This window comes from Crotalus tigris, unplaced genomic scaffold, assembly GCF_016545835.1.
Source record: "Crotalus tigris isolate CLP2741 ecotype Arizona unplaced genomic scaffold, ASM1654583v1 scf7180000024281.4978605, whole genome shotgun sequence".
Classification (NCBI taxonomy): domain Eukaryota; kingdom Metazoa; phylum Chordata; class Lepidosauria; order Squamata; family Viperidae; genus Crotalus; species Crotalus tigris.
The window spans coordinates 2,758,119-2,776,075 of NW_024100453.1; the positions used below are offsets into that span (position 1 = coordinate 2,758,119).

The 17,957-nt window shown below is 39.1% G+C and overlaps 1 protein-coding gene across 8 annotated transcripts in view; it reads right to left on the reverse strand.

Annotated features, from left to right (window-relative positions):
* The window catches only part of SGK2 (serum/glucocorticoid regulated kinase 2), a 44,391-nt gene that overhangs the window by 3,809 nt on the left and 22,625 nt on the right, over window positions 1–17,957 (reverse strand). For 7 of the 8 annotated variants that reach the window (XM_039323656.1, XM_039323652.1, XM_039323653.1 and 4 more), the window contains 10 exons: window positions 12,167–12,236; window positions 11,125–11,182; window positions 10,115–10,164; window positions 9,300–9,357; window positions 5,167–5,250; window positions 4,181–4,312; window positions 2,924–3,036; window positions 2,023–2,059; window positions 1,596–1,682; window positions 976–1,071 (listed from right to left, as the gene is read on the reverse strand). In XM_039323656.1, coding sequence (XP_039179590.1) covers window positions 976–1,071; window positions 1,596–1,682; window positions 2,023–2,059; window positions 2,924–3,036; window positions 4,181–4,312; window positions 5,167–5,250; window positions 9,300–9,357; window positions 10,115–10,164; window positions 11,125–11,160 — 693 coding nt within the window. In that variant the 5' untranslated portion in view covers window positions 11,161–11,182; window positions 12,167–12,236. The other variant, XM_039323651.1, reaches the window with a different exon arrangement.

Genomic DNA, 17,957 nt, shown 5'->3' on the forward strand with positions numbered 1-17,957 from the left:
AGGCTGTCCGCCATTTTTTTTCCCCTTTTCCGGCAGGTGCCTTACCTCCCTTGGGCTGGGCCAGCTGGTGGCCCAGCCGGTGATCGGCCTGCTCCGTCTCTGCCGCTTGCCAGCTAGGCCTCGGCCAGCGCAGGGGACGGCACCACACATGTGCAGCGCTCCCGGGCAGGGAAAGTCCTCGACTTACAACCGGTTTGGTAGTCCTCGACTTATGATCGGTTTAGTCCTCAACTTACGACTGGTTGGGGGTCACGGCATTAAAAAGGTTGAGAACCACTGCCCTAAAGAATAGCTGAAGTAAGATTAAATGTGTGTGTTCCACAATTAGTTCAGTTGTATTCATATAAATTGATCCAATCCTGCTTCTAAGCACAATCATCAGCATGGCTGATTTTCTGACAGACTTAACACATGGGAAAAATCAGGCACACTTTAATTAATTGATCAAATTAATTAAGACACTTATTAATTAAGACATTTATGAAGCAAAAGCACAATGCTTCCACATTGTAGGGGAAATTACCAGTCAATCCCAAATCCCCATCCCTCTAGTAACTCTCAGATTCCATCAGGCTAACACTGATGGACACTGTTATCCAAGTTCCATCTATGCTGGAATATGGTAAACTCAGCTAATTATACTAACACACAGGGATAAGCAGCATGAGATAGGGTTCTATTAACATTCTAACACTTTCTCAACCTTGGGAACTAGACTGGCTAGAGAATTCTGGAAGTTGAAATCCACACATCTTAAACTTCCAAGGTTGAAAAATAATGTGCTGGAGCATTGAGAATCATACATATTTCCCAATATTTACCATTCTAATTAAGCAGACTGCTAGGCTTTGATATTGGCTTCGAAACCTGATAATGCTTCTTGTCCCTTCGTCCAAAGAAATCAGCTTGTTTATACATTAGGACAAAAAGCCATTCCCAGGCCATTTTAGCCTCAACCTCAAAAGCAAAACTTACCAAGCCAAATAGCATTTCATAAAGCACAGCTCCAAGGCACCACCAGTCAACAGTTCGGTCATAAGGCTGCTTTTTAAGTACTTCTGGAGCCAAGTACTGTTAAATACATAGAAATTTTAATAATAATAATAGTCATATATCATTATAGATACAAACATTTGACAAAGGATTGTAATTACTTCCCAAAGGGCAAATTTATTTTCTTTATTGGAAGTAGTAAGAAAACGTATATATTTAAGGGGTGATAATTCACTTATATTAATTTTTCTTAATGTCTGCTCTGAGGACCCCTGTGGAACTCCCCAAGACCCCCTCAGAGATCTGTGAAATAAAAATTTGAAGATATTTGCAAAATTTTAAAACAATGTTTCTCTTCTCATCGTTATTTTTTATTTGTTAAAGATACAAGTTTTTCATGAAAAATGTTATCAGTGTTAATATCTAATGACTTAAATACTATTAATTTACATGATTCAATAAATAAATATTCTACATGTATCAATTTTAATTTTTGATAGAATAAATATAACCCATAGACACAAGCTCTTTTGGGATCCTCCATAATTTTTAAAAGTAGGACAGGTTCCTTGAGAGTAAAAAAATTAAACACTGTGTCATACTTCTGGTGTCCCACAAAAAGTAGATGTTGTTTCTTCTGGCTCCATTCCTTCTTTGCAAAGTCCAAAATCTGTCAGAACAATGTGACCCTAAAGGATTAGGGAGAAATAAATAAATAAACAAACACAAACCAGGCAAATGTGGGTCCTGAGCAGAAGAATTCTACAAGCAAAATGTTAGTTACTAAAAACTAGCAATTTGCACTGCAACTCATAAGCAGTGACTGGGGAAAGCCTGGGCCAGCATTTCACAAGTCATTTCTCACAAGTGGCAGGCTCTTAATTATATATCTCTCACACTTGGAAAGGCATGAAAATTTTTCATCATAAACTACTGGAAACTACAGGAAGTAGTTGTTAGAAATTATTAAACCTGGTCCCTCTTAACAGTGACAATTGTAATTTCCACATGACAGCACTAATAACATACCTGACAATCCAAAAGAATATTTTCAGGTTTCAAGTCCCTTTTTAAAAGAGAGAGAGAGAGAGAGAGAAAGGAATTGCAGTTTATATGATTCAGCAGGGGCAGACAGAAGACAGATCCAGATCTCTTGTAGCAACATATAGATTCCCATTCAGCCATCCCAAAGGCAGTGCTGAGACAAAGAAACCTTAAGACAGCCCTGTCTAGTTTTCAAACTTATGAGTATATCCTTAATGTATTTTTTCAATATGCTAGGCTTCATTTCCTATAATACCTATGTAACATGATCAGATCATCTGAGGGACACCTAGCTGGGGAAGACTCTACTAAAATGATTGGTAAGTTCCAAATTATCATTTTCAATTAATGATTTCAGTTCACTCAGATGTCCATCTTGGAGCACACTCTGACATATGCTATCTGCTTGCTCTTTGTTTCTCTCTGTCTCCCCTCTCTCTGTGTCAGGTTTTTATTCCTGACAATTGCCCTGGACATGTCCAGCAAGGTTTTTGCCAAGATTTCAAAAGTGGTTTGTTATTTCCTTTTTCCTAAGCTAAGGCTTAGAGACAGTCACTACTCCAAGGTCACCAAGCTGGTTTCATGCCTAAGCAGGACTAGAATTCCCAGTCTCCTAGGTTCTGGTCTGATGCCTTAACCTCTACATCAAACTGACTCTCTATGGCATGCTCTTAGATATCCAATATAGTAACACTTGGATTTTTTAGAGGGTCTTAGGGGCTTTTCTAGGACAAATATATTTCTAAATAAATGTCAAAAGTTCAGAGAAACTAGAAACTGTTGTGCTCACAGGCAGCCAAACCTACCTATTCTGTTAATTCACATATTGATATGTTTTGCAGCAATCAATGGGAGCACTACTTGCTCTGATGCCAATATAATTTACCTGTATATGATATTCAGTGAGTGAAGGTAGCCCACCGCACTGGCCATTTCTGCTGCATAGAAGCGAGCTCGAGGTTCACGGAAACAGCGCTCTCTTTGTAGGTGGAAAAATAACTAGAAACAGAGAGATAAAAACTTAGGCAAGTAGCACAATGTTTCGTAAGTCCTCTTTTTATTTAACAGAATCGAGAGACCCGAGTAGAACAGTATCATACACTCTGCTCAAACAATTTTTAGCACTTTCATTTAAGAAAGCAATTTCATTCCTGCTTGGAAAGTTGGAAGAATTATTTTGCCCACTTTTTAATGAATAGATTTTACTTTCATTGATAACTTTTAATATCTTGTGGAGCATCAATATTCCCCTAGGTGAAGACTAGAACTTACTTTCCATGCTCCTAGTTCAGGACATTAGCCACTATATCATGATAGCTATCATTTTAATGTATTCTTTATTATGAGTTTGGCTGTTTGTTCTTTTCATTGTAAACTACTTCAATATGCGTTGGCATAGGAAATAGTGCACATATATTGTAAATAATAATGATAATGATAAATATTATTTATGCAACCCTAGTTATGTAACTAGATCACTGCCTGATTTTAACATAATTTCATAGGAAACTGCTCCAGTATTTTATAAAGGTAGTTCTCAACTTATGACCAATCGCTTGGTGACCTTTTGATGTTTTGACAGACTCTCCCAAAGAGACTTGCAACCTGGTTCTGAACTTCTGACCGCCACCATTATCCCTTGCAGTCACATGACTGCATTTTAAGTGCTTGGCAACGGGTCCCCATTTATGACCATTTTCAGTGTCACACACCATGATTTGTGACATTTTTTATGAAAACTGATATTTATTTCCAGGTTTTGGCAAAAACACCCCATTGTGAACAATGAGGTCACTTAATGACAACAGCATTTGTTTGATGACTGCGTTTGCTTTACAGCCACCATATTCATTTTATGACTGCTACAAAAAAAGGATGCTAAATGTAGTTGGTTACATGGGTGACCTGCTTTATGGCCATCACAACGTATGAGCATAATTCCATGCTCAGTTAAGGTTGCGAGTCAAGGACTACTTTTAGTTTTAGTCTTCTGTCCAAGGTTGATTCAGTTATCATCCACCCATGCACTGAATCGAGTGAAGGAGAAAGGAGTGAAGGAGAAAATGTCAATGTGATTTAGACTGAAAAAGCAATCTGCCAATGATGCTAGGATTTCTGAAAAAGAGCACTGACAGGTACTTGCCTCTCCTCCATTTACATAATCCAGTACAAAGTAGAGTTTCTCCTTGGTTTGGAAAGAATAGTGGAGTCCCACAAGGAAAGGATGTTTCACATTCTTCAAGAGCACATTGCGTTCTGCCATTATGTGGTTTTGCTGTCAAGAGCCAAGAAGGACAAAAATGCAAATATGCAGGTTTTTTAAATAACATGTAGCAAAAAGAACTACAGAAAGTGGGGGAGATTTGAATGAGGGATCACTTAAATGTTTTTACTTGCTATTTTCTGATGTCAAATAGCATCATTAAATGGTTTTTTTTAAAGAGACTGTAGAAAGGAATATTTTTTTTTAATATAGTGCTCTTATGGCTTTTTTAAATAAATTGAATGTATTAGAGGAATCGATTAAAGATGTATGAATGATATGGCTCTCACACTGAGTATTGTATGCAATCTGCCAGCTATTGATAAATTCTATATGCCCAATTCACTTTTCCTCCATATTGTTGTCAGCTTTACTTCAGAGGCTTAGAAACAGAACATAAGAAAAGCATATAGGAAAGTCCATTCTTTCTGACATGGAGAGTTAAGAAGGAATTGAGAGCAAATCTGGTTTCTAGTGGTTGTAGATTTGGGGGGGGGGTGCTTGCAATGTGCTGTCATTTTGTGACATAATGGCACAAGAACATGAGGGATCATTCCAGTAGCAAATGCAGGGGTTTTCTTATGCATGATAGGCCTCATAGATAGACCAAGTTCCTAACTGGATCAGAAGAGAGTAGCATAAAATAGTTCCTAAAGCCTAGAAATTATTCTCATATACTATTAAATTCTTGATAGAAATATACACATGCAAGCATACATTTTTTATATCTACCAACAAGATTGTTGCACAAGCTAAAATATAATCAATATCTGTCATTTGGTTAAAAAAGATCATACTATATAGAGGAAGGCAGAAGTAGCAAAATATTCTGCACTCAATGTAAACAAAATATCTTTCAAACTTACCTCTTTTTTCTTAAGGATGGACTTTTTCTGCAAAACTTTTATAGCATAGAATCTTCCATCAGACTTGTGTTTGGACAAAAGGACCTGTAGTAGAAATGAGAGACCAAGAAGTTTCCACTTCCAGTTGGCCTGTTTTAAAAACACAATGCTAGCAACAAAAAATCTATGTAATATACATTAAAAATATAAGAAATATAAAATGCTGAAAAGAGTTTATTTTTTTTAATCGTACCAAAAAGAGACGCCTGTTCTGAGGGGAAAAAATTGGGAACAAAAATCAATACTTACCGTAACTGAAAATATTTGGGATTATAATCTAGAAAAATAGCAGTAGCCTATGACTGGCTAATCTATTCCATTTATAAGTGCTTATTTCTTTCAATATGTCAAGCTAAACTGAGATACTCATTTTAAAAAGTAAAATAAATACTCTGGAATTTCTGAATGGAATTTAGGAAATGGGACTTTTAATATGGAACTGTAATTATATCAACCCAAGGCCTTTGCATAACTTCATCTGGTATGCCAGCTGTACCAGCAATGCTGTTTCCTGGATCAGGAGGTATTTTGGATAGTCTCTCACACCCTGTTTACCTTGCAGCTTGACTACTGCAACATACTCTATACGAGGCTGGCCTTGACAACCATATAGAAGCTTCAGTTGGTCCAGAATTAGTATCAGCAGTGATTGCCATTATGGTTCCAAGTACAGGTAGTCATTGACTTACAACAGTTCATTTAGTGACCGTTCAAAGTTACAACGGCACTGAGAAAAGTGCCTTATGACCATTTTTCACACAACCATTGTAGCATCCCCATGGTCTCATGATTTACATTTGGATGCTTGACAACTGACTCATATTTATGATGGTTGCAGTGTCCCAAACTCATGTGATCCCCTTTTGTGAACTTCTGACAAGCAAAGTTGTCAGAGCATGCATAGTCTTATTGCGCTGAGGTAACCCAGGAGTAAATACAGTAAACAGTGGTCTGTATTAAATGGTGGCTTATATTACACTATCTAAAAATATACACTAGAAACAAGATACATACACATGGTCATTCAGCAAACTCCAATATACAGCAATTACCGCAGGAAAGGGATGAGACAGAGAGATTCAAGCAAGGCCTTCCCTTTTATACTCAAGCTCTTAAAGGGATACAGACTCCTGCTGAGTCATTCCTAACATTGCATCATTCATTTCATATTATACAAGCTGGTTAGCTTCTAAATCATTACGTTGACAAAAGTGAATGGGGAAACCAGATTCACTTAACAACCCTGTTACTAATTTAATAAATGCAGTGACACATGTGGCAAAAAAAGTCTTAAAATGGGGCAAAACTCACTTTAAAAATTCTCATTTAACAACATACATTTTGGGCTCAATTGTGGTCATAGGTTGAGGACTACCTGTATGTTTCAAGGTGCCAGTTATTACCTATAAAGCTGTACATGTAACATAGCTTGTTTACTTGAGGGAACACAAATTTCCTATAGTATCTCCCTGTGCAACCCAGTCTGGCAGTTTAGACATGATCTGGATTCCTTTGATTAAACAATGCCATCTATTGAGACCCCAGAGGTGCATCTTCTCTGTAACACTGCCTGCCCTCTGGAACAAGGTTCTCCCCAAGATCTGGAGGGTCTTTACTTATTGGTGTTTCAAAGAGCCGTGAAGACTTGGCTCTTCATCCAGGCCTCTTGCAAGGGTAATTGAAGCTCCTTTCTGGGCAGACAGTGAAAAACTAGAGTAATGTGGTAGACTTTGTAGGAGGAGAGCTTAGTTAGTCTACTGTGGCAAAAAAAAAAAAAAAATCAGAAGTCTGGTAGCACCTTTTCTAACAAATTTTATTTAAAGGTATAAGCTTTTGTGAGATCCAGTTGATGAAATGAACTGCTACTCATGAAAGCTTATACTGCTTAATACATTTCATTAGTCAGAAAAGATGCTATCAGACTCCTGATAATAATCTCAGTGAACCCAAGCTGGCAGCAACAATAAAATCATTTCACTGGAGTATTGATCTTCTAGGAGCTCAATAATACTCTCAGAGAAATGGACAATTGAAATGCCTAGGTCAAACACCACCATCACCATTCCAAAAATGCCTGTCTGAGTTATCAAAAGAGCTGATTTGAAATACAGAGCAAAGGCTCTTAAACCAGACAGCTCTCGGTGCTATTGTGCCTCTCGTTCTTTCCTTCCTTTTATCCTCATGAGGTGAATTAGCCAAATGATCTTTTAAATTACTAATTGTTTGTGTCCCACCCTCCTTATGCTGGCCTATGACTGTAACAAAGATTTGATTTGATCTTTTTCTTTCTCATGCCTATCATTCCACATGTTTCACACACTTCCATATTTTACAATTTCTCCAGCACACAACATATACCCCTATATATACGGTGCATAACAAATAGCCAGACTCCTGGCTGACAAAAATATTGATTTCTTTTGACAGTTTGGTATCCCAGCATAAGGAGAAAAAGATCAGGTAGTCCAAGCCAAAATAACCATGATGCAGGACCCAGCAACTGCAAAGCATTTCTGTAGCAGATTGCTGGAACAATGGGAACTGAGCAGTGCCCTGGCCATAATGACATACAAGTAATCCTTGACTTACAACCATTCATTTAAGACCATTTGAAGTTACAATGACACTGATGAAAGTGACTTATGACCAGTTTGCACATTTATGACCATTACAGCATCCCCACAGTCACGTGATTAAACTTTGGGTGCTTGGAAACTGGCATGTATTTATCATGGTTGCAGTGTTCCAGGCCCCTGGGATTGTCATTTTCAACCTTACTAAGAAGCTTCTGACAGACAAAGTCAATGGAGGGAACCAGATTCATTTAAAGACTGCACAATTCATTTGACAAATGTAGTGATTTGCTTAACAACCATGGCAAAAAAGATAGTAAAACAACACAATTCACTTAAAAACTACCTTGCTCAGCAATGGAAATTTTGGGCTCAGTTGTAGTTGGGATTACTTGTAATTTCTAAAGCACTCAAAACTTTACGCATGGAAAGTTTTATATTGGGAGAAGAAGGGAAATACTACTTCCAGACTAAAAGATCTTTCTTTCCTTACCTGCTCCACTTGTTCTGAGGCTGCTTTCCACTCAGACACATTGCTCTTCCCAATGGCCTGACCGCCCACTTTAGCACTCTCCCTCTGTGAGCCTCCGGCGCTCCACCTGCTGCCTTGTTGGCTCTGTAGGCAGAGCTGCGAACTTCGCAGCTCTACCTGCAGAGCCACCAAAGCTGTAGCTGAATGGGCAGGTGAGAGGGGAACCTGCCCCAGTTGTTCCATGGCCGCTTTCGGCTGAGCCGCATTGCAGCAGCATTGGGCGCAATACGCAAGGTGGCAAACAGCCGTGTCACACCGAAACCAGCCGTTTGTTGCCTCCTGCCCAATGTCTCTGCCATGAGGCTGCGGAACAAGCTGGGTAGCGGTAAGAAACCGGTATACTGGTTTCTTACCTCCATCTGGCTTGTTCCGCAGCTTCGTGGCAGCGACATTGGGTGCGACATGCGAGGCTGCAAATGGCCACGGCCAGCGGCAAACAGCCACATTGCGCCAAAACTGAGGGGCTGGCAGGCTGTGGCTGCTGATCGACACAGTTGGCCCCCATGTGCTCGCTGTGTGCAGGGGCTGATGGTATCAGGCAGCAGCTGCCCTGGCCCCTGCTTCACCTTGCCTTGCCCTGTGGCAATGGCACCCCTGCCTGTCCCCTATCTCGCCTCTCCTCACCCTGCAGGATGAGCCTCCTGCCCACCATTCCACCCACCAGAGACCCCCTGGATCTCCCCCAACCCTGCCCGACTCCCACAGGCGTCCCTCCCCATGAGCAATATCGAGGTGGCCACGCCCACCCCAGCTACACCCACTCGGCACCCAAAAATAAATAAGTGGGGTTTGGTTTGCAGTTTGGGCACTCGGTTCACCATCACTGGCCTAAGGGATCCACTTCACTGTGCCTTATGATTGGACTATTCTGACTGGGAAAATAGCATGTGCAAATGCTACATTAATTCCCAAAGGTCAAAAGCCATGATGAAAAACTATTTAGATCAACAAGTAGTCCACAAGAAAACTTCCCAAACTAGGTTACTTACTTTCCCAAAGCTTCCTTTGCCAATTATTTTTAGGAAGTCAAAATCAGTTGGCTTGGCACTATTAGAAAAAAAAGAGAGATGAAATAAATACATCAAAGGCCTTCTTCTGTATTGGTTAGAACTTTCTCCTCTACCTCTAAATCAATCATAGTACATTTTTGCAGAGTGGATGATAAAATGGATGTACAAAGGCTGACAAGTTTAGAATTGTATTTTACTTTAATTTCTGTCCCAGTGTCATTCATTCCATGAGGGCTTATTTAGGGGTGCAGGACTCAAAGCACAATAACTCTTTCTACTAACCCCCCCTCCAATGGTTTCTCACTTTCCCAAAATCTGCTGCTCTAGTTTGGAAAAAGGTAACCCGACATGGGTGTTCCCCTGCCCAAAAGCAAACAAGAAACATCAGGACACAAAGACTTCTTGTCATCTGTGAAGATAAATATGTATGTTTTATTGGCTGAGATGTATAGGTTTTATTTTCTGTGAGCTATTACAATGCAATTCTAAGTGAGAAAAATAATAATGAAGCCCATTACTGGGCTTCAGGTAACTTTTGTGTAAAATATTAACACAGTTAACCTTTCCCCAGGCTGTAATTTCATTCAGCCCATACTCTTCCCCATCATTAGGATACACTGCAGTCCCTGCACTTACTCCTTGCCTGTCCTACCAATGAATTATTAGCAGCTTATAAAGAGAAGGTTTTTACTAGAGCTTGAAATGACTAGCCTTAGTGAGACAAAATATAGATGGAGAAGCAGCCATTTCTTTGTATTCTATAGTGCTATGAATAGTCTTTTCCGTGGTCTTACTTGGGATTAGCAGATGGTCCAAGGTTGATATTGTCACTTGGTGATGAAGGCTATAGATAGAAAATAAAAAAATCATGAAGTTGAATAAGAATTCAGTTAAGACAATCCTTAATCTACAACCATTTGTTTAGCAACCAATTGAACTTACCATAGCACTGAAAAAAGTGACTTACTACCAGTCCTCGCACTTACAACCATCATAGCATCCCCAAGGTCACAGGAGCAAAATTTGAGTGCCTGGCATGCATTTACAATGGTTGCAGCATCCCAGGACCATGGGATTGCTACCTTCCCAGCTGGCTTCCGGGAGCAAAGTCAATGGGAGAAGCTGAATTTGCTTAATGACCATATTATACACTTAACAACTGCAGTGATTTGCTTAACAACCATGGCAAAAAAGGTCATAAAATCACTTAACAACTGCCTTGATAAGCAATGGAAATTCTGGTCCCAAATGTGGTCATAAGTCAAGGACCACCAGAACACTAGCTAATGCCACATCTATGAAAAAAAAAACAAAAGCTATCTAATTGCTAGGAATGGTAAATTTGCAGAGAAACCTGAACCAGGGTAACCCAGCAGTCTCCCTAACGTGATGTTCTCTAGATCAGGGGTCCCCAACCCCCGGTCTGTGGACCGGCACCAGTTCACGGCATGCCCGGAACCGGTCTGTGCAAGCAAGCAAAGCCCCATCAACAGGATGCAGGCAGCATACAAAACCATACCCCCTCCAGTCCACAAAAAAGCCCTCTCCATGGAACTGGTCCCTGGTGCCCAAAAGGTTGGGGACCTCTGCTCCAGATGTGTTGGATCTCAGCTCTCATAATCAGTAGCCAGTCAACAAATCCAAAGGAATCACATTTGGACAGACTGGCCTGTGATTGATGAAACTATGTAAATTGTAGTTTTTCTCCTGGCAGATCTAAGGCAGCTAAGAAACTTTGCCCCATCTTCTCTTTGTTCAAAATTTTCCCATCTCCAATACTTTTAATAAAGATCTCAGCTTTTACCTGGCTATTATGCTCTGGGCTTCTGGAATGGTCCATTAAAACAGCTACTCTTTCAACACTGAGGGTTAAAAACACAATGATTAACTGAGAAAAGTGGAATAAGACTGAGACACTGAGACTCCACCATTACGTCACAGATCTCATTTAAACCCTGGGGGGTTAATTTGCTGCCATAGTGAAGAAATAAAACTTCTTATTAAACCATATCCCAACAAAGCCAGTACAGAGCTGTTATTTGTGATAACAGTTGGAATGGCATTTCAGCCATTTCCTGTCCTATTTTAAGTGAGGATTAATTAAAACTTTGTCAGCAAATTAATCTATTTTTTTCCTGCTTTTATCACAGAATAGTTAGAATCGTAGAGGCAGTTTGTATACTTTGCACACTTTTACAATTAAAGTTGTAATTAGATCTTTCAATGTCTTTTTGAAGTTTTCTTTATTTCCCCACCCAAAATCCACCCAAGTTGCAATTAGCCCTTAATAGGTACTCCTGTTGTACATTTCTCCTCCTTGTTCCCTATGAAATTATTAGCAGACTACATTGAAAGAATGATATTTTGTAATAAGGAAGGATTGACTGCATATATACCCTGCAAACTCTGATTCCTAACATTTTGGAGCAAACTCCCACAAACCAAGCATGAGACATTTTCAGATGTAATGCTCCCCACCTCTCTTAGCAAAGGCTAAAAAAAAAATTATTTTGCAGCTCCACACTGCCCATATTTCTTAAAAGAAATGGTATTAAATAAAAGTACATTTCAAAATACCCCCTGAAGACCCTAAAGTTAAGTCTCATTTTCAGATATCTTGCTTAAGTATCTTACTTACATCTGCCTGATAAAAGCTCTCCTTAGAAGCGGAGTAGTGTAACAAAACCATATTGAGTAACAAATTCCAGTTTGTGCAAGTCGTGGTTCCCTCTGCATCCTGTCTGTGCCAGTCGGCTCATTTCGCTGCTTATTCCTGGTAGGAGGGCATCCTCAAGCTGAGTTTTAAAGGAACAGCACCCGATCAACAGAAAGAAACAGATACTCACTAGGAGCACAGCCTGGAACTGGAGGCCTTGATGGTCTGTTCCAACTTCTCTCGACCTTGTTTTATGAATTCTACAGAAAAAGGGAGTGGGGAAGTAGGGAGGAGGAGAGGAAGTTAGTAAACTAAATAAACGCTTCAGGTGGCAATGTGAACACAAGAAATATACACAGAGGCACATTTGTTCTACAATGACCTTGCCCTTCTCATGCTTCTATCCATAAGTCAAAATAAGCAGTCTTTATAAGAAGCAGAGGCAGGCCTGTTTGCTCTAGGAAGGAGTTTCAGAAACAAATTCTGAAACCAGGAGAGTATGTCCTAGAAGCAACAGCCTCCAGTCTCCCTTTCTAAGGACATTGCTGGCCTGCTTTTCTGAGTGATACAGAGCACATGATAAAAGAGCCTCTCTTAAATGCATCATACCTGGCACATATCCTGTGCCTCTCATTCAAAACTGTCTAAGCATTTTGTGAACACACATGGAGCAATATAAAACCACCACCCCCCTTTATCTCAAAGGTGATAAGTCACTGGACATAAGTCAATGTGGTATTGCTGGAATACAAGTAGTCCTTGACATACAACTATAGTGCTGTAATGGTCGTAAGTATGAAAAATGGTTATAAGTCACTTTTTTGAGTGATGCTGTAACTTCAAACAGTCACTAAATGAATTGTTGTAAGTTGAGGACTACCTGTACACATATTTTTAAGCACCCTTTCAAGATAAAGACAGTTGATAATATAACAGACATTAGAAATAAGCAAATTGACAGCCTTGGTAATATACTGTCATGTTTTAATAAAAGCGGTCATTTCCAGTTTGCTGTGACTACCATGCGTGCCTCTTAGATGGTATCTTGAGTCTTCCATGGATGAATCTGGTTGAGGTTTGTTTTTGTTTTAAAGTTGGTTAGAAAATAAACAATAGGCATCGAACAAAATAAACCACTGTCATAGTTGTTGATAACAGATACACAGGATGCGTGCAGAAACTCTCCAAAAGGATCTGGGATATCGATTGGATCTCTAGAAACAATTTAATCCAGTTTGCAATATAAAACTTCTGAGTTAGATACTTCTTCCTCTATAAATGGATCTTGAGCAAGATATTCTAAATATGGAGTTCTATTTCCCCACTGTCTTACATGGCCGCCATGTTACTATTATTATAATAGGATGCTTTACACAAAAACTAGACTTTATAAGGAGATCAAGTGTGATAAATGTCATAGACAGTGCTGGCTGGAAGTCTCATCACTTCTATGGAAATCGGTGATAGACATTTGCCTCCAAAGTCACAGCTTTCATCTCCCTGTGATAGCTGCAAATTTAAATTAATAGAAGGAGGAACAGGAAAACATTCTTGCTTTGAAGAAAAGCAAAACAGACTTTTAAAATGTTTTCCCAACCCTATATACGTATGCAGTAAACCATGAAGAAGAATTTGAAAAGTAATACAAAGAAGAATTTGAACTATCTTTTTAAAGATCTGATAATTGGCAGATAGAACTGCCAATCAAAGAATGGCAATATTCCAGCAGGAGAGGGACCCATGAGAGGGGGTCTTGGGAAGTTAAGGTGGAAGGTCTAAGGGAGCCTCAACAGCTTTATATTAACTGCCCCCCAAAATCAAGAAGCTCCTTTTTAACTATTTGACAAAAGTCAAGTTGTTCCTTTCTTCATGTATACTTTGTTGTCAACTTTACATTTACATTGAACAATGTGTCTGCATTCCTATTATTTATTCAAACTTTTCATATTTGTAAAACATGCATTTGTTTTCTTAATCTTTCATTTGTTTGGAGAAATATTCTAAGGGACTTCAGTCCACCAAAAAGAGTTGGTATTGGAAGGAAAAAAAGAACTGTGCTTAATTTAATTTATAACATTTAAATAAAATGAAATCAACCTGGTTCTCCAATATTTAAATATTAAAGAATTTCATCTTTCTGTCACAAACTAGTAGATTTTCAGTGGTTTCGGGAAGATGAATTTGATGAGTCCTTATGCTGTATACAGTTAGTAATTGCTTTAATTTAAACTTGCACACATATACGCCTCTCCAAAAATCATGAATGCCATGAAAAGGCCAGGTTCAGCAACTTCTATATATTTTGGGTTTGTATTAGTTTATAGTCCCTGTGAGCTGCTATTTCAGATAGCACCGGTAAGATGAACCACTACATCTGTTATCCAAGCAATTGTATTCCTGTAAGTGCTCTTCTCATTATTACAAGGGTTTTTTTAAGAAAAAAAAAGCAACCAGAAAGATATGGAATCATCGAGGTGAAAAAGTCGATTTGGCTTTCAAATCCAACCTCCCATACTACAGTATACTGTTAGTAACACTGTCGGTCAATACAGAAAGGGCAGAGGGGGAAAAAAATCCAGGGAAATGTTTTGTTGCTAATGTTCTGCTGCATTCTATGTAAAAAATAACATCAGAATGACATATCACAAAATAACAGTTTTGTCTAAACAGATCAAAATCAAGGATCAAATGTAACAAAAACATATGACTCTTAATTGCAATAATATTGTTTGATTCTTGGCTCTGATTTCATTTTTCATAGTCATGGCATGAAGATTGGATTGCTCAAACTGTGACTGACCTACACATGACCTACAAATTTCAAAACAAATGCAAATGCTTAGCACCAGTGACAAGAAGAAGTCATCAGCAAGGAAGGAGCTGATCCATCTTAGTGAAATAATCCAATGCAGTAAATAATTAGCAAACTCCCCTGAAAGAAAATATTGGGTAAACTTTGTTTAGATCATCACCAGGAATCATTTGGAGTTAAAGGGAATCACTTGATTCATGGCTGCATGCTATTAGCATCACTAAAGGTGCAGAAGAATCATTCCTCATGAATCACTGAACCTTACTCCCTCAGACTTCTCTAATTCACATCCATCTTTATGAAGATTCCATCCCAACTTAAATTTTAAAAATCATCCCTATTACCAATTAGTCTCCTGTCATATAGCTTCAGTACATTTAGTGATGTTTTTTTAGCCAAACAAAAGTAATTTTTTTTTACTATATAAAAATCTTTAAAGTGGGTGCTCCTCGGTACACCCACGTTACACCTATCCTCCGTGAGCTGCACTGGTTGCCTATTGGTCTCCGGGTCCAATTCAAGGTGTTGGTTATTACCTTTAAAGCTCTATATGGCTCAGGGCCAGGCTATTTGCGAGACCGCCTACTACCTCATAGTTCCCTTCGTCCGGTTAGATCCCACAGGCTGGGCCTCCTTCAGGTCCCGTCAGCCAAGCAGTGCCATTTGGCGGGGCCGCAGGGGAGGGTTTACTCTGTGATGGTGACCACGTCTTGGAAGCAGCTCCCCCCGGAGATTAGGACCGCTCCTACCCTGTTGGTTTTCCGCAAGCTGCTTAAGACCTGGCTTTTCCGGCAGGCCTGGGTTTTATAAAATCTGACCCCTGGATGAATGTTATTGTATTGTTTGTTTTGTTAAGTTATGTTGTGTTTTTATTGTTAGCCGCCCGGAGTCTTGCGGGAGTGTGGCGGTCTATAAATTTTAATAAATATAAATAAATATAAATATAAAGCAGGGCTCCCCAACCAGTATTGGTCCATGACCTGTTAGGAACTGGGCTACACAGCAGGAGGTGAATGGTGGGTGAGCAAACAAAACCAAAACCATCACCCACCCACCCCACACAGTCCATGAAAAACTTGTCTTCCACAAAATTGGTCTCTGGTGTCAAAAAGGTTGGGGACCAACCACTGCTTTCAAGTACATCCAATCCAGCTATTAATGCAATGAACAACCTTTTGTGTGGAAGGTCACCATCAACATTCCTTCACTAATAATGATTGAGGTTAAACAATCAGTGAATAGGACAAGAGGCAAAAATGGGTGGGAACATCCATTCTCCTACTGAATCTTCTTCTATCTTCTTTCCAGCATTCTCTGTTTCAATTTGCACCAAAGGGCAGCAGTCTCAATTTGCAGAGTTTTTGAAATTCGGTCAAGGATTGTGTAAAGTTAGCATGAGGACTGGGTTTAGCCCTGAAGGGACAATCTGGCCACTTCCTAGGTAGAATCGATTAAAAATAGTTATGATTTTCAGCACAGAATGCAAATAAGTCCATATACCCTTTCTCTTTAGTTTTTTTTCAGCAGGTTCATGAACTGGATAGGATGGGGGTGGACCAGTCTCACACCCTCCTGTCTAATACTGCCAGCAATCATATTGACACTGTCAGTAGGCTGTTGCTGAATAATTCAGTTTCAAATATGCCATGACTCAGAAAGATTAGGAAGCAATGCCTTGTGGTTAGCCAAGACAAAGCAGTACAGACTGTTCTGCAACATAATTAAATCACAAAAGATCTTGTAAAAAGAGAACTCTTTAATGATGGAAATAGCTCCCTCATCAGCAACTTGCTAACATAATCATGCCACCTTTGTGACAATCTGAAATTTGTCCATCTAGAGCTCTGGCAAAAGAAAATATCTGTACCTGAAGCGCCGACCAGGTTAGCAATCTTTAACAACAATAAAAATTATGAGCACCCATATGAGCTTTCTGTAATTCTGATTGTAAATGGAATCTATATTGTATTATATTTTGTGATATGGTTAGGGTTACAATGAAAATCAGGAAATAACACATACAGCAGATCCGTGGCATTACTACCACACCCCCATTCACTGTTTCATGTCATCCATGGAAAATGCCATTTTTTTCTGGTTGCTGTAATAAATCCTGAAAATGCCCCTTTGAAGGTGCTGCTTTATAGGGATTCCACAGAGTTCCGGCACCTTTTTTGGATGGAACCTTGTAGGATAGGCAAGGCGGGTTGTATGACGTGTATAAGTTCTGGCACCTTTTTTTTTTTTAACAAAAAAAGCACTGTCTATACTTATTTTTGGTATGCTGTTTAACTGCGCTAGTGGCTCCTTGCTTGATGGCTTACAGTTTGCTGTGCTAGACTCTCTCCTCTGCTTACTTCCTGAATCCTATTCCTTAAAAAAATATTTTCTGTCCTTAAGATGTAACCTTTATAACAGTATTCTCAAAAGCTGGGAAAGAAAAGAGAATTGTTTAAAACTAGGCAGTAGAGAAACAGTTGGACATTGTAACCTTATCTCTTAAGCTGGAGATTCTGACAGGAAATCTAGGAAAAAGAAATTCAGACAAAAAGCCTGCCTTAATGCTGTTTTCTTTTTTGTTTCTAAGTTTCTGTATGCTAACCTCTTTTTCCTGTCATTACATTTCATAAATGTGATGGTATATGGTATATGCATTTTGCTTTCTTAGTCATACATTGCTCTTGCAAACCCAGTATAGTATTTTGTTTTCTAGACCTAGATAATGGCAACTGACCCTAGGGAACACTGCTGATGGCTGAACCGGTTACTATAATGTTATACCCCCTCCTTCTTTCCAGAATACAAAGCTAAAGAATGAAGACAGAAGATTTTTCTGCATAGGACAGAAAGAAATCTTAAGTCCTGCCTTCTAACTAGAAAATGTGGATTCCTGATAACTCCATCTTTAGTGACCAAGAACAGAGCTAAAACTTGTTCCTGGATCTGGATGAATCCACAGATGGGAGGGATCTGTTGGAACAATTCTGTTCTTCATCTCTGTTTATTTTGAAATAGTTTTAGCTATCTGCTCAGACACAGCTTTTTTTTCTTAAGTAATTATCCTTAATCCAACTCTTGAATATTTGAGTTATAAGAGATGCCATTCTGTTCATCATATTAATTATAGCTGCATGAAAGCCCCCAATACCTTCCAGAAACTGCATGTAGA